The sequence below is a fragment of the Epinephelus fuscoguttatus genome, linkage group LG5 (genome assembly GCF_011397635.1).
Source record: "Epinephelus fuscoguttatus linkage group LG5, E.fuscoguttatus.final_Chr_v1".
Lineage (NCBI taxonomy): Eukaryota > Metazoa > Chordata > Actinopteri > Perciformes > Serranidae > Epinephelus > Epinephelus fuscoguttatus.
The window spans coordinates 2,709,346-2,722,704 of NC_064756.1; the positions used below are offsets into that span (position 1 = coordinate 2,709,346).

General features: G+C 44.9%; 1 protein-coding gene across 1 annotated transcript in view; it reads right to left on the reverse strand.

Annotated features, from left to right (window-relative positions):
* Positions 1–13,359, reverse strand: part of sorl1 (sortilin-related receptor, L(DLR class) A repeats containing) — a 123,034-nt gene that overhangs the window by 15,991 nt on the left and 93,684 nt on the right. The window contains exons 12-27 of the mRNA XM_049575786.1: positions 12,686–12,774; positions 11,885–12,063; positions 11,519–11,705; positions 9,840–9,968; positions 7,166–7,251; positions 6,791–6,963; positions 6,437–6,568; positions 4,920–5,011; positions 4,563–4,809; positions 4,257–4,395; positions 2,765–2,938; positions 2,503–2,616; positions 2,285–2,407; positions 1,752–1,871; positions 1,121–1,246; positions 286–396 (exon numbers count right to left, since the gene is read on the reverse strand). Of these exons, the coding sequence (XP_049431743.1) occupies positions 286–396; positions 1,121–1,246; positions 1,752–1,871; positions 2,285–2,407; positions 2,503–2,616; positions 2,765–2,938; positions 4,257–4,395; positions 4,563–4,809; positions 4,920–5,011; positions 6,437–6,568; positions 6,791–6,963; positions 7,166–7,251; positions 9,840–9,968; positions 11,519–11,705; positions 11,885–12,063; positions 12,686–12,774 (2,221 nt within the window). The remainder of the gene's footprint in view (positions 1–285; positions 397–1,120; positions 1,247–1,751; positions 1,872–2,284; positions 2,408–2,502; positions 2,617–2,764; positions 2,939–4,256; positions 4,396–4,562; positions 4,810–4,919; positions 5,012–6,436; positions 6,569–6,790; positions 6,964–7,165; positions 7,252–9,839; positions 9,969–11,518; positions 11,706–11,884; positions 12,064–12,685; positions 12,775–13,359) is intronic.

Consider the following 13,359-nt stretch of genomic DNA (forward strand, 5'->3'; position numbering starts at 1 on the left):
AAAGCTGTTTCATTTCACTCGACTGATGGAGAAGACGTTAGGTTTAATAAGTTAATACTTTTCTTGCTCCTTTTCAGATGTGTAAATCAAAGTTACTGTACATTAACGACTGCTTCTACTTTATGATTTTCATTATTTGTAAATATTACTTTCTGTCCGTCTGCTTGTTTGAACGTTCACGTCTATTTTTACATGTTCAAAATAAATATCAGTATCAACACCTCCTCGTTTGACTCTGTGTCTGATGACCGCTGTGCGTTCTGTTAAACAAAAGGAAACACTCACCACAGTTGTGCTCGTCGGCGCCGTCTGAACACTCCTGGATGCCGTTGCAGTGCGCGGTGGCTGGGAGGCAGGTGTGATTGGAGCACAGGAAGCCGTTGCACCGAGTTCCCTCTGGAAACACACAGTAAGTAAGTAAGTAAGTAAATAAATGTATTTATATAGCACTTCTCACAGAGAGGACTCACAAAGCGCTTCACAAGATAAAAAACAAAAAATACAATAACAGAAGCAATGCAAAATACACAAAAACAAATAAAAAGTAAAGTGCAGCAAAATACAGAGATGATACAATGGACAATTAATGGAACACAAGCCTAAACAGATGTGTTTTTAACTGCTTTTTAAAAATGTCCACGGAAGAGGCCGCTCTCAGCTCATGAGGTAGTGCATTCCATCATTTCGGTGCAACAGCCTTAAAGGCTCTATCACCTTAATTCGTCTTTAATCTTGTGTGAGGGACAGTAAGTAGGTGGCCTTCAGCGACCGCAGTGACCTGACAGGACAGTGAAAGGACACCAGATCCGTCAGGTATGCAGGTGCTTGACCATGGAGGGCTCTGTAAGTGATGGTTAGAATCTTGTGCTGGATCCTCCAGTGCAGGGATGCCAGGACTGGAGTGATGTGAGTAGTATATAACGGTATGTTATTAAATGTGTGGGTTTATGTCTACGTCTAAAAACATGAGCTTTTAGTTTGTGAAATCGCCACATCTGTACACGTTAAAGAATCCTAATTACCAGCATGCACAACACAGCGTCACAGAGATAACGCCACCATTTTAGTCTAAAACGACACGATGACTTCCACATCGATGAGTTCGTGTGACTCTGCTTACCGCAGATCTGAGGGTCTTCATCAGAATCGTCCTGGCAGTCATCGTCACCGTCACACATCCAGCGCTGTGGTATACAGTGACCTGTGTGACACTGGAAGCTGCTGGCCTCACATGTATGGTGGCCCACTAGGGACAAACAGGAAGAGATTAAAGGCTTGGAGAAGATGGTAAAACACACAGGTGCTTTGCAGGTGATGGAAAGACAGAAACTGAACACTCAGTGTAAGCAGTGCTGTTTTAATAGACCTGTTTAAAAGGAAACACTTTGACGTCTCACAGCGGGAGAACAACAGCTGTAAATAATGAAATGAATGACGGCTGGTTTCTGTTCAGCTGCTTTGACTTCAGGGTCCTGGTATCGTGAACGCCAGGTCTCAGTGTCACTCCCACTGGAGGACTTTAACAGGACCAGAGTTTCCCACACACTCAGGTTCACTCACGAACAGCTGCTCCTCTCGTCCATCGCTCTGAATGGACGGACAGATCAATTGTCCACCCCGCAACACACAGATTCTACTGTGACCTGCTGTGAGAAGTCAAAATGTCTGCTGCCGTGAGAGAGGCCCATTACATCCTCTGACTGTGTCCAAAGATCCTGTGGATTCATGTGTTTTTATGACGCAGTCCTCACCTGTGCAGTTGGCCTCATCCGACCAGTCTCTGCAGTCGTTGTCTCCGTCGCAGCGCCACGCCTCGCGGATACAAACGCCTCGAGCACATGTGAACTCTCCTGGGCCACACTGGTGAGACTCTGAGGAACGTATCAACAACACAGTTAGCACTTAGCCTCACTGATACAAGATCTTTAGGGCGGTTACTGACACCAGTATTAGGGAATTAAAAAATACAATTACTGATATATCGCCCCATATTCATTCTATCTATCTATGTAATGCATTATATTAATCATTTACACTTTTATTTTGGTCCTGTGCTCAAAGATTACAGATGTTACCTTTCTATCTATAAACATTAGATCATCTCTTAAAACATATATTTATATACACTTTCATATAATGCTATATATGCACTTTATCTTTTATTTTCCTCTTCATATTGTTGCGTATTATCGTCTGAGCTCTGAACAAAGTGTGTATTTGCCACAGTGAACATGACTGAATAATATTTGTTGGAGGTGTTGGCAGATAAACAGCCACATCTCACCACAGTGCTCCTCGTCACTATTGTCTCCACAGTCGTCTTCATGGTCACATTTGAAGGCCAGCGGGATGCAGGAGCCCGAGGCCATGCAGCGAAACTGGTTGGACGGGTCGCAGGTGGTGGTGGCTGAATAGAGTAAATAAAAACATGTAGTTTTTTAGCGTGGAAGCAGCTTTTGTATTTATTTACAAGAGAGCAAACTGTTGTGGCTGAACACTCACGACACTCCTGCTCATCACTCATGTCACCACAGTCGTTGTCGCTGTCACACTTCCAGATGCTGCTGATGCAGCGGCCGTTGGAGCAGCGGTACTGGTTGGGCAAGCAGCTGTGCTCTGATTGGAGGAAAGAAAGGATCACATGTCACCACTAATTAATCAGATAGTCCCCCCTGATATGGAGGACTAATTTCCAGCAGAGACAGGATCATATGTCTTGCAGCACAGCATCATTATCATCCTGCAGGATGTGCGTTCGTCTCACCACTCTTGACGCAGGTGTTGTTTTGGAGCTGGTAGCCCATGGGACACTGGCACTGCAGCTCTCCGTTGGGCATGGTTACGGTCGGGGCGCCGTCAGGGCAGACGCAGGTGTGTCGGTGGCCAGGCTGAGGTAGACACAGCAGGCTGCACGGCTGGTCGGCACACGCGTTGTGTCCTGTGGAGCCACAGCTCAGTTTGAGCACTAACACAGTGTTCTATAAATCAGTTCTCAAGCTCTCAAAGTAGCATCTACCTGTAGTCCAATATTTACCTTACTTCAGACGGTGCAGACAGCTTAAAGGGTAACTTCAGTGCTTTTCAACCTGGACCATGTTTTCCCACATGTTTGTGTCTAAGTGGCCGATGGGAACAACACGTTTTTAAATACTGAGTGAGAGGGCTGCAGCAGCGGAACAGGCTGCAGTGTTATCACCCTCAATGTATATCCACTAAAAGTGTGCAGATTGTTATTTTATAAGTCTGACAACATTATAAAAAGGATCCCTACAGAGATAGAGCTTTGTGTTGAAGAGTAGGATCCTTTTTGTTTAAACCCAAACAGCCCTGAAAGCAGCATCACCAAACTCACCAGACTACACTTAAATAAACAGTTATTTTAGCGTGTATAGAGGCAGCATGTTCTCACATCTAACTGGGTGAATCAGGCTTCATCACAAACAAAGCAGAGCTGCTGATTGATGGAACAGCTGAAAGACGAAGCAACACGGCTTTTGTGATTTTTATTTTGTTTTTGTGGACTCTGAATAAAGTGTGTTTTACAATAACTAAATGACTGTTTATTTAAATGGAGTCTGGTTGGTTTGGTGATGGTGATTTCAGCGCTGTTTTGGGTCAAACATAAAGGATCTTACCTTTGACCTTTAACCACCAAATTCTAATCAGTTTATTCTTCAGTCCAAGTGGACGTTTATGTCAAATTTGACGTTCTTGAGATATTGCGTTGAGGAGAATGAGCCATATGGACAGACAATATAGCGATCGCTGGCACAGGTCATAATCATGCTTCCCATGTCTTGGCATTTTTAAAACTTCTGAAAGATTGGTTTAAGAATTTTTTATAACAATTAAGGACTTATTTTTAGATTAATGAGTTTTAAAAGTTGAAACTTTTTTCGTGTGCAAGAATGCAAATGACCCCATCTAGAGTCAGTGTTTGGTTCGTCCGTTCTGGGCTACTGTAGAAACAACATGGCAGACTGTGGGAGAGGACCCTCTCCGTATATAGAGGTAAATGGCTCATTGTGCGGTAATGAAAACACAATGATTCTTAGTTTCAGGTTTTTATATACTCATGAAAACATAGTTATGAATATCATATTCCATGTCTGCCAATGTTTCCCCCTAAATTCTACAGGCAGGACTTTAACTTTGTGTCTGAAACTGAAATCTGGAAACAACTTGAAATAATATCTCACTGATTCATTTCCACGCTTTCAAACTTTCCAAACACGCCTCCACTCTGTGTGTTTTACCTCTGTTCTTCCCCTTGTAGAAGATCTTGAGGTCCATGACTCCAGTGAGTCTGCCAACAATCAGCTCGTTGTCCTGAGAACCAGCTTTCGGAGCTTTGAAGATCCCCATTCTGGACCAGTCGTCCCAGTACAGGTCATTCTGGGAACAGCATCCAACACCAGCTCATGAGAACAGACTCTCAGTGAGCACTTTTACACATTAAACACATTCTAAAATCTGTTTTAACTTCTTCTGATACGAGACTGGAGAAAAGATTGAAGACGAGTGTTTTGTAAAATGGTGCATCTACTGTAAAACAGTGTCACCTTGAAGACAGCGATGGCGTACGGGTGGGGCAGCCCCTCCATGAGAACTCTCCTCTGGCCCCCGCTGAAATCAGCCCTCTCGATGCGGTCGCTGTAGGCTTCGGTCCAGTACAGCCAGTGGTCGTCAGCTGTGATCCCATTGGGCCAGCGGACGCCCTCTGACACAATACAGGACACGCTGGTTCCGTCCATGTAGCTTCTGTAGACACCAGCCGCTCGGTCTCCCCAGTCGGTCCAGAACATCAGACTGTGGGACGAATACGGCACGAATTTAACCGGAACGCTTAAACTAAATGTTTTTGTTGTTTAATTGCCAACACATCTGATGAGCCAAGCATTTACACAGACACTTGTTACCTCTCTCCAGGCAGCAGAACCAGAGCTCTGGGGTGTTCCAGGATCGACGAGTTGAGCAGAGTGTGACGCAGGTCGCCGTCAGGGTTCGACACCTTCAAACACAACAGAGAAACGCTTCATCAGTTTCGGTTTGAGACCGCTGTGTGAAAAACCGTCGATCAGGAATCTCATATTTTTAGAACAAACAGTATTTTAAGTGTAAGGGCTGAAACACATGGGCAGCGACCGTTCAAGTCAAAGGAAAAAACACGCCCTCTTATTTTCCATGTTCAACCCCACACCGCTGGCAGCTACAAGTGCCAAGACTGTCCTATTTCCAGCCTCACCGCGCCCCACTCACTCTCTGCTTGTACACACCAGCTCCTGTAGCAGCTCTTTCTCCACTCCTACAGCAGCTCGACTCCTCTCCTCACCACTGATGTAAAAAGAGAACTCTACAGCTGTTGCTGTTTCGTGTGTGACAAAGAACGGATGAGGAGAGACTCATTGTTGAGGTCGAGAAATATCCCGAGCTAAGCGACCCACAGTCCCGTCATCACAAAGACAGTGGCCAAAAAGACACTTCCTGGGGAGTCACAGCTGTGGAGATCGGCTCTTCACATGAGAAACTTTAATTAGTGGCTGTTCATACATGATTGTAAGCTAACGCAGAGGTGGAGGAAGTGCAGCTCTGTCAGCAAAAGTAGTGAGAACTTTGTGAGGTCAACTGTTATTAAGCTGCAGCACGACATGTGCGGTGTGTGCTAGGGGTGGCACTTGTCTCCCTGTAGGAGTGATGGTTCTTGCATTGAGCCTTACAGGACACCATTCTTCATACCTGAATAACTTAGTTTGATTGTTAATAATTTGACACAACCCTTCAAAGCTGACTTCAAATCTCTCTGCAACTGTTCTCTGAACAAGTCCTTCAACAGAAACCTGTAGAAGTGAAGCCTTAAACCCTTTTTCACCAAAATCAGCACGTGCACGTGTTTTTTTTTTTTTTTTAAAACACGGGTCAAACTGATAAAAGTAGGCTGATGACTTATTTCCCACTGCCAGCAGAAAAGAGGAGCATGCCTATCTGTGTCTTTTAACTGGTGGCTCACCTTCGACGTCACAGTCAGGCTGGAGAACAGGTTAATGAACAGCAGAGAGCAGCACGGAGGCCTGTGAAAACTTTACGGCAGTCTCTCAAACTTGATGCAGACTAATCTAGATCGATATTTGAGCGCTGCTTGGGTGGAGACAAACACTACTGTGTGGCGGCGTGTCACTGCGTCTCTTAAGGGGCTAGAATTAGAGCGTTCACCAGTCATTTGACCTGAGTGTGAATGTTCCCATTACATTAAAAAGCCAGATGTTAGCGGCTGTTAGAGGGAACCACTTTCTTTTATAAAACATGGAAACATGTTGAAAATTGTGGAAACAATATGAACAGCACCCAGAGGTGCTTACAGCAGTAAATATATCTAGATTGGTGGATCCCTGAGTCCTGTGTGCTTCCTGTCTTCGAACATATTCAGACACTTCCATACCTCAATCTTCTGTGCTCCAGCATCAACCCAGTACAGCAGTCTACTGATGGGGTCAAAGGTCAGAGCCTCCACGTTCTGCAGATCTTTCCTCACTACGACCTCCTGACCTGTGCTGCCGTTCAGACACAGTCGCTGCAGGAGAGGAGAAGGACAGCTGAAGGTTAACGTTAATGGACGTTACCTCAGTGAACGTGCAGCAGATATACTCACATTCATTTCACCAGTGAGGAAAAACTTCAGGCTCAGCAGGATGAAACTTTAACAAAACTCTGTCTGATAAACGAGCTCCTCTGGAATCAACCCTGCGTGACGTGTGTTTGGACAGTAAACAAACTGACTGTGTTCCTCACTCACCTGAATGGTGTCCAGTGAGATGTCGGCCCAGTACAGGCAGTTCCTGTCGTAGTCAAAGTCCAGCGCCACGGCCTCCCTGAGGCCGGCCAGAGGCAGGGCCTGGTCTGTACCTGTGGCCAGGTCGTAGCGATGGATGGAGTTCCTCACGGCGTACAGGATGAACTCGTTACTCTCTGAAACAGCACAGGAGACGTGACGGTGTTAATCACATGATGCTGTTTGTGGGAAAAGGACGCAGGAAGCAGCTGCTGTTTCTGACAGTGAATAATAACACACATTCATCAAGTTACTTCCTCCTCCTAACACAGAAGTGTAGGAGTGACATGTACAAACAGCGATCACGTGATCGATCAGATAATTGACGTGCATTTTTACCTCCGACAGGACACGGCAGCATCTCTCCATCCAGCCTGGACTCCACGTCTCCTCCACTACAGCTGTCGCCTGGTACCTTCCTGTAGCTGCAGCAGAAACACAGAGTTCTTCCTCAGTCGGACACTAGGTGGTGCTCTCACCAAACACAATGTCACTTCTCTCCAGAGCAGCAATAAACCAAAGAACAAAGGCTGCTTCGCCTTCTGGGGAATTCTCAGGTAATGGAAAGTAAAAGAAAGGTGTTGACTGTGGGTCTGAATTATGATGTCATTAGCACCTGGTCAGAGGTTACAATCTGTGCTCATGTGCACTGACTCTAATGTGACCAGAGGAGCTCCAGAGGCAGAGAGAGAAACACAGAGCAGATAACTGAGATGTATGAAACATCGTTTTGAGATGTCAGGTCACACTGTCAGCTCTGGTACAGGCAGGGCTCCTGCACATTTTCACATGGACAAAATTTCAAAACTTTTCCAGGGACCCATAAAGAAGGTTTCATTTTTGAAAAGCAAGCACTTCACTGTGTCTGCTGCACCTGGTTACGATACTTTTCCCACACACACACACGTGCAGGAGAGTCTCGCTTCCCATAACAAACGCTGACACACTACGTCACATATACATGTAACTATATTTTATTTATTTATTCAACCGTTACTTAACCAGAAAAAAACTCTTGAGATTAAAAATCTCTTTTTCAAGAGTGTCCTGGACGAGACAGGCAGCGACATAGAACAAAAATACTAAACGTAGAGCTCTAAAACAAGCAAAATAAAACACCTGCTAAGATTACTACAATGGAAAGCCAAAAGTACGTTAATAAATGCCATAAGTGAATCATAAAAACGCAAAAAAAAAAGCAGGAGTGCTTTCACACGGCCAAGAGGAACCAGTGAGAGCAACTTTAAGTCCCTCTGCAGAAGATTCCACAGATGAGGAGCTGCAGACAGAAACGCTGGCTTGCCAAACTCTGTGCGTCCCATCGGTGCAGACAATAAAAACATGTTCTGACATCTATAAGCAGAAGCCTTGGCCGGTATAATGTCATGAAAAATGGGAACCCTGCAAGTTTTCCACTTGTAAGTTGAGTTAATCTTCCTTCCTTGTAGCGCCCAGTAGCTCACAAAATAATAATCGTATCTACATAAATTATAAAAACTATTCAATTAAAATTATATTTTCTGATTATTTTTGGTATTTTTGTCACATGCACATCTGACATCATGACTGCTGAGTAATATGTGTGTTGATGTCGCCCGGTGTCGAGTCTCTTTTTGGTCACGTGATGAGACGGGATGATACACGTGGCTTGTTTTTGCAACACCAAAGCTTGATTAAGGGGGAGAAGTGTGGTTGTCGGGGGTTGGCTGTGGTCGGCGAGATGTCACCGCTACCCGCTTGAGAGCGGGCAGCCTGGCTTTTGGACCTACTTGCATGCCTAGTTTTTAAGTTTTGAAATTTTTAATCTGACACTTTCTTCTTCTTATCTTATATTATCTCTCTTATCTTACTCCGCGGCTCAGCATGGCACAGCGTGTCTAAAGGCCCTGACACACCAAGCCGACGGTTGGCCGTTGACCAAAGTCGGGCCGCCGGTGAGCGTCTGTCGGCCTAGTTTTTGCGGTGTGTCCCACACCGTCGGCACTTCGGCGTCGGCGGCTTTTCGGCCGATTGAGCATGTTGAATCGGAGCTTGTCGGTGAGAGAGATCACTCTGATTGGCTGTTCAGGTTTTATTTCCTCACCCCTGTAGCGAGTGAATCTGCCTGTAGTGAAACCGGGGCTAACCGGTGCTTCCTCCTCAGGCTCCACTTCACTCAGCTGCCCCACAGACCCGCTGCTTCTTCACACTTTAACCTGAATAACAAACCGGAGCTAGCTGGGAGCAGCTAGCGGAGCGTTAGCCGCAGCATGACCGGAGGGAAGCACAGCCAGTTAGCCTCCGCTAGTCTCTGAGCTAGCCCCGGCTCTCCGTTTGGATCCAACCGGAGCACCGAGCCCTGGTTTGTTATTCAGGTTAAAGTGGGAAGAAGCAGCGGGTTTATCGGGCAGCTGAGTGAAGTGGAGCCTGCGGAGGAAACACCGGGACCGTCTGGATGTAATAGTCCGTGGAGGTGCTGCGGTGCTCGGCTGCACAGATAGGAAACCCCTCGGCTGACAGGATGTACCACTCTCTCACTCCGCTCTCTCTCACGCAGGCGCAGAACGTACGTGCTACTTGGCCGTCGGATGTAGTCCGTGTAGTGTGTTCAAATGCAACTGACACAGGGCGACGTGAGGCGACGTAGACGACGCAACAGTTGGCTTTCGTCACCGCTAGTTCGTTGATGTCAGTTTGGTGTGTCTGCACCTTTAACTGATGATGGAATCACAAATCGGCGCAGTACGTCTCGACTTGGTGCGGCCAAAAGTGACAGTGGAGAGGGCCCAAAAACAGCCTGTAGTGGGGGCCATCGTAACCACCGTATGCCACTGGCTGGAAGGTTAGTGTAACAACTAATTTCATTACCATGCTTCTGGTTTTGTCCAAAGGAAAACAGCTTATCTCATATAAACTCATGGAAATGTGATCCTACTGGCACTGCAGATGCAGCATGAACATTATGCTAATAAAGCACACAACAGAATCCCAGGATGCACATTTCTCGCTGCAAAGTCAGGCGATAGCAGCTTACCCTTTGCTGCGGCGGTAGGTGGTGCCGACAGGACACGGCACCGGAGGAGCGTACAGGTCGCCTAAGAACTCGGGGTCAGGAACACACACCTGCAGAGACAAGTCCTCGCTCAGCTTGAAGCCGTAGTCACTGGAAGGAGAAAGAAGGAGGAGGAGGAGGAGGAGGAAGATGGGAGAGGAAACACAGCGAGGGAGATTAAAAAACATCCAGTTAGCTTCTGCCCTGTGATTAATGGCAGCACCTGACGTGCATCTTAAAGCAGACTCATTATGAGTTGTGATGGGAGCTCCAGGAGCTATAAATGTGCAGAGAAGGCTGAGGCGATGTATTGGTTTGCCACTATTTAAACTTAATTAAGAGTCAGTGCCGTCTGCGTGTGATATGACAGAAGTCCCACTCACACTGAAGCTAATGAATGTAGATTTATATTTTTAACTCCAGTGTATGGTGTGGGAGGATTCGCCTAATCTTCTCTAAAAGAGCTATTTACCAGTTAAATAGCTGCGCTACAGGAGCTATTATCAGGTACGCAGACAAAAGAGTGTGTGATTAGCTCATTAGTTAATGAACTGACAAATAAAATAGAGCTTCTGAGGCCACTAAACACTAATGGAGGCTTTGTTACATAAATACAGGTGTGTTTCTTTCTAAGCAGCCAGATAGTCCAACCTGTTGTGTATTACCACTCTGCCTTTGTATCTTCAGATATTTAGCTGTATTTAACAAGTCCTGATCTTCAGGAGTTGTTCAGCCCCTTTAAAGAGAATCAAAAAAACCCGTTTGGGGTATCGGAGGATAACAGCTAGCTGGAATAACAGCTACACTTGAAGTGCATGGAACCCACATTTTGAAAATGTAATAAAACTCGGCTAATGCATTTCAAAAACGTCCGTTGTAATCCAAGTGCCCTGAAGACGCGGCATGCAAAACTGACTTGAAAAGATGCAATTTACTCCACTTTTATAGCATCATTTCTCACTGTGGTCAGTTAGCCTGACCTGTAGGAGTGCTGTGTTTACATGGCAAGTCGCACGAGACTCGAGAACTAGCACCACCACCAGTAGCCATCAGCTAGTCTCAGACAGTACAGACAGTACTCTCTGCCGCAACATGTCAGGAACTACACACTGATTACTGTGAAATTAATCAAATTACAAAAACGATAAACTGATTACACACGGTACGGACGTGCTGGGGTGGTTGCCTAGCAACACTGCAAAACGCTTTCTGTGTGAACGGGGCCTAAAGCAAGTTTAAATCTCAACTAAATATCAGAACGTTCTTCATATTAATCGGGAATGTCTCCTCTAGCCAGGCTAATATGACCTGCGGTGTTCCTCAAGGATCCATTCTAGGCCCGCTGCTGTTTAGTATCTACATGTTACCATTGGATAAAGTCGTCCGAAACTTCAATATTTCTTTTCATTTTTATACCAACATTTTTTTGTGTGGGAGTGTCTTTGTTTGTGCTTTCATTTATTTGCTTATCCTCAGATTTTTATTCATTGTCTTGTATTTGTTTCCATTTTAAGCTACACTGGACTCAGTTCAATCTCGTAACTGCACCTTGTATTTTGTTTTTATGTCTGTAAAGCACTTTGTAAACTTGCTCTTGAAAAGCACTGTATAAATGAGGCTTAATATTATTATTTGCTAAAACACACGTGTGGCTCGCTCACCATTCATAGTCCTGGCGCGTACAGGAGCAGTTAGAGACGGTCACTGGCCGGTCGAAGTCTTCTCCATTGAAACACGTGGCATGGGGAGCTCGTCTCTTAAACGTCACCTCTCGGCCCAACAGACACTCGTTACCGTGCTCATCTGACGGAGACCAGCGCTTGTAGTCAGCGTCAGAACACGGCACACCTGGAGAAGAAGAAGGAAGAACACTATAGATATCTGACATCGACGTGGAACTTCAGTTCAACCTTCTGTTGAGAACAGCTGAAATAAACGTATAATAGCAGCTGTGAGCTGCTGTTGCTGCGAGCTGAGCTCCTCATCCTCACCCTCCCTCTGAACCTTCTTCTCACTCTCTGACCTACCGAGGACGTCGGAGGTGTTGACCTGCAGGATGAGCCAGCTGTGCCTCTGGTCGGCGTAGGAGCCGAAGATGGTGAAGATGGTGCTCTTCTCCCCGGGCTCCGTCAGCAGCTGGTAAATATACACCTCCCTGTCTGAGAACTTAAAGTCGGTCCACGTCTCTCCTTCGTTGGTGCTGAACCTGACGGAGACACGGACGATATTTAACTCGTGTTGCTGATAGAGACTCTGGCTTTTCTTTTTCATATATCCAGATTCATCTTTCATCTGCAGCTGTCACACTCCTGCTTTGATTAAACACTGAGAGCAGAATTTAATCAGGTGATTTAACCCAGTTATATTGACATTAGTATTTATGAAGCAGGTTTCTGAGTAACCAGAGTACAGGACTGAGTCTCTGCATCTAAACCAGGTCAACTGTTCTCACATTAACACACTGTATCACCTGCAGGTGAATATGAAAAGCCTGCAATGTTCCTGTTGGCACAGGGGTGTTATATTACACCTCCGCTGACTGAGCGATGGTTTATTTGCTTTTATTCTCCACAACAGGCTGCTTCTCAGTCACGCAATCTGCTCCTGCTGAATAATGAGCACCTCCACTGGGGCAGGTGCCGTTTATGTGCTTCAGTCCCCAGATTTCCTCAAGCTGTTTGGGGGCTTTTAAATGGAAGGCTTCCCGTCACAAATCAGCCTCTCAGGGTTTAATGTTGGAAACTGTTTGTGTTTATGGAGAAACAACTGAGTGACACATTTGGCTTCTGAGCTCGGATCCTGGAGGAACGTTTAAACAAGTCATTTACTTGAGATGTGTGGTGGAGCCTCCTTGAGCGATTGCCATCAGGATCCCACCGTGGTCACCCCATGTGTAGAAATGAGGGCCTGCAAGAGCCTGGTCGACACAGAGGGAACATATGGTCAACTATTGGAACATCAGAAACACAACAGGCTTCAATACAGAGACAGATCTGTCTCAGTAACAGTAATGTGAAGCGATCCACAATCTGTGTGTTTAATCTGTAAATTTAAAACAACTTCCATAAATACACAAAAAGTTTTGTAAACTCACAAAAATATTTTGCAAACATAAAACGGATCTAGAAAAACTCAAACACCTTAAAATTAAAAAACCTGTGAAAACCTCAAATTAAAAACAAAAAATTGTGAATACCTCAAATAAAAAAAACTGTTTATACCTTAAAATAAAAAACTGTGAATACCTTAAAATAAAAAACTGTGAATACCTTAAAATAAAAAAAACTGTTAATACCTTAAAATAAAAAACTGTTAATACCTTAAAATAAAAAACTGTGACTACCTTAAAATAAAAAAACTGTGACTACCTTAAAATAAAAAAAACTGTTAATACCTTAAAATAAACTGTGAATACCTTAAAATAAAAAACTGTGAATACCTTAAAATAAAAAAAACTGTGAATACCTTAAAATAAAAAACTGTGAATACCTTAAAATAAAAA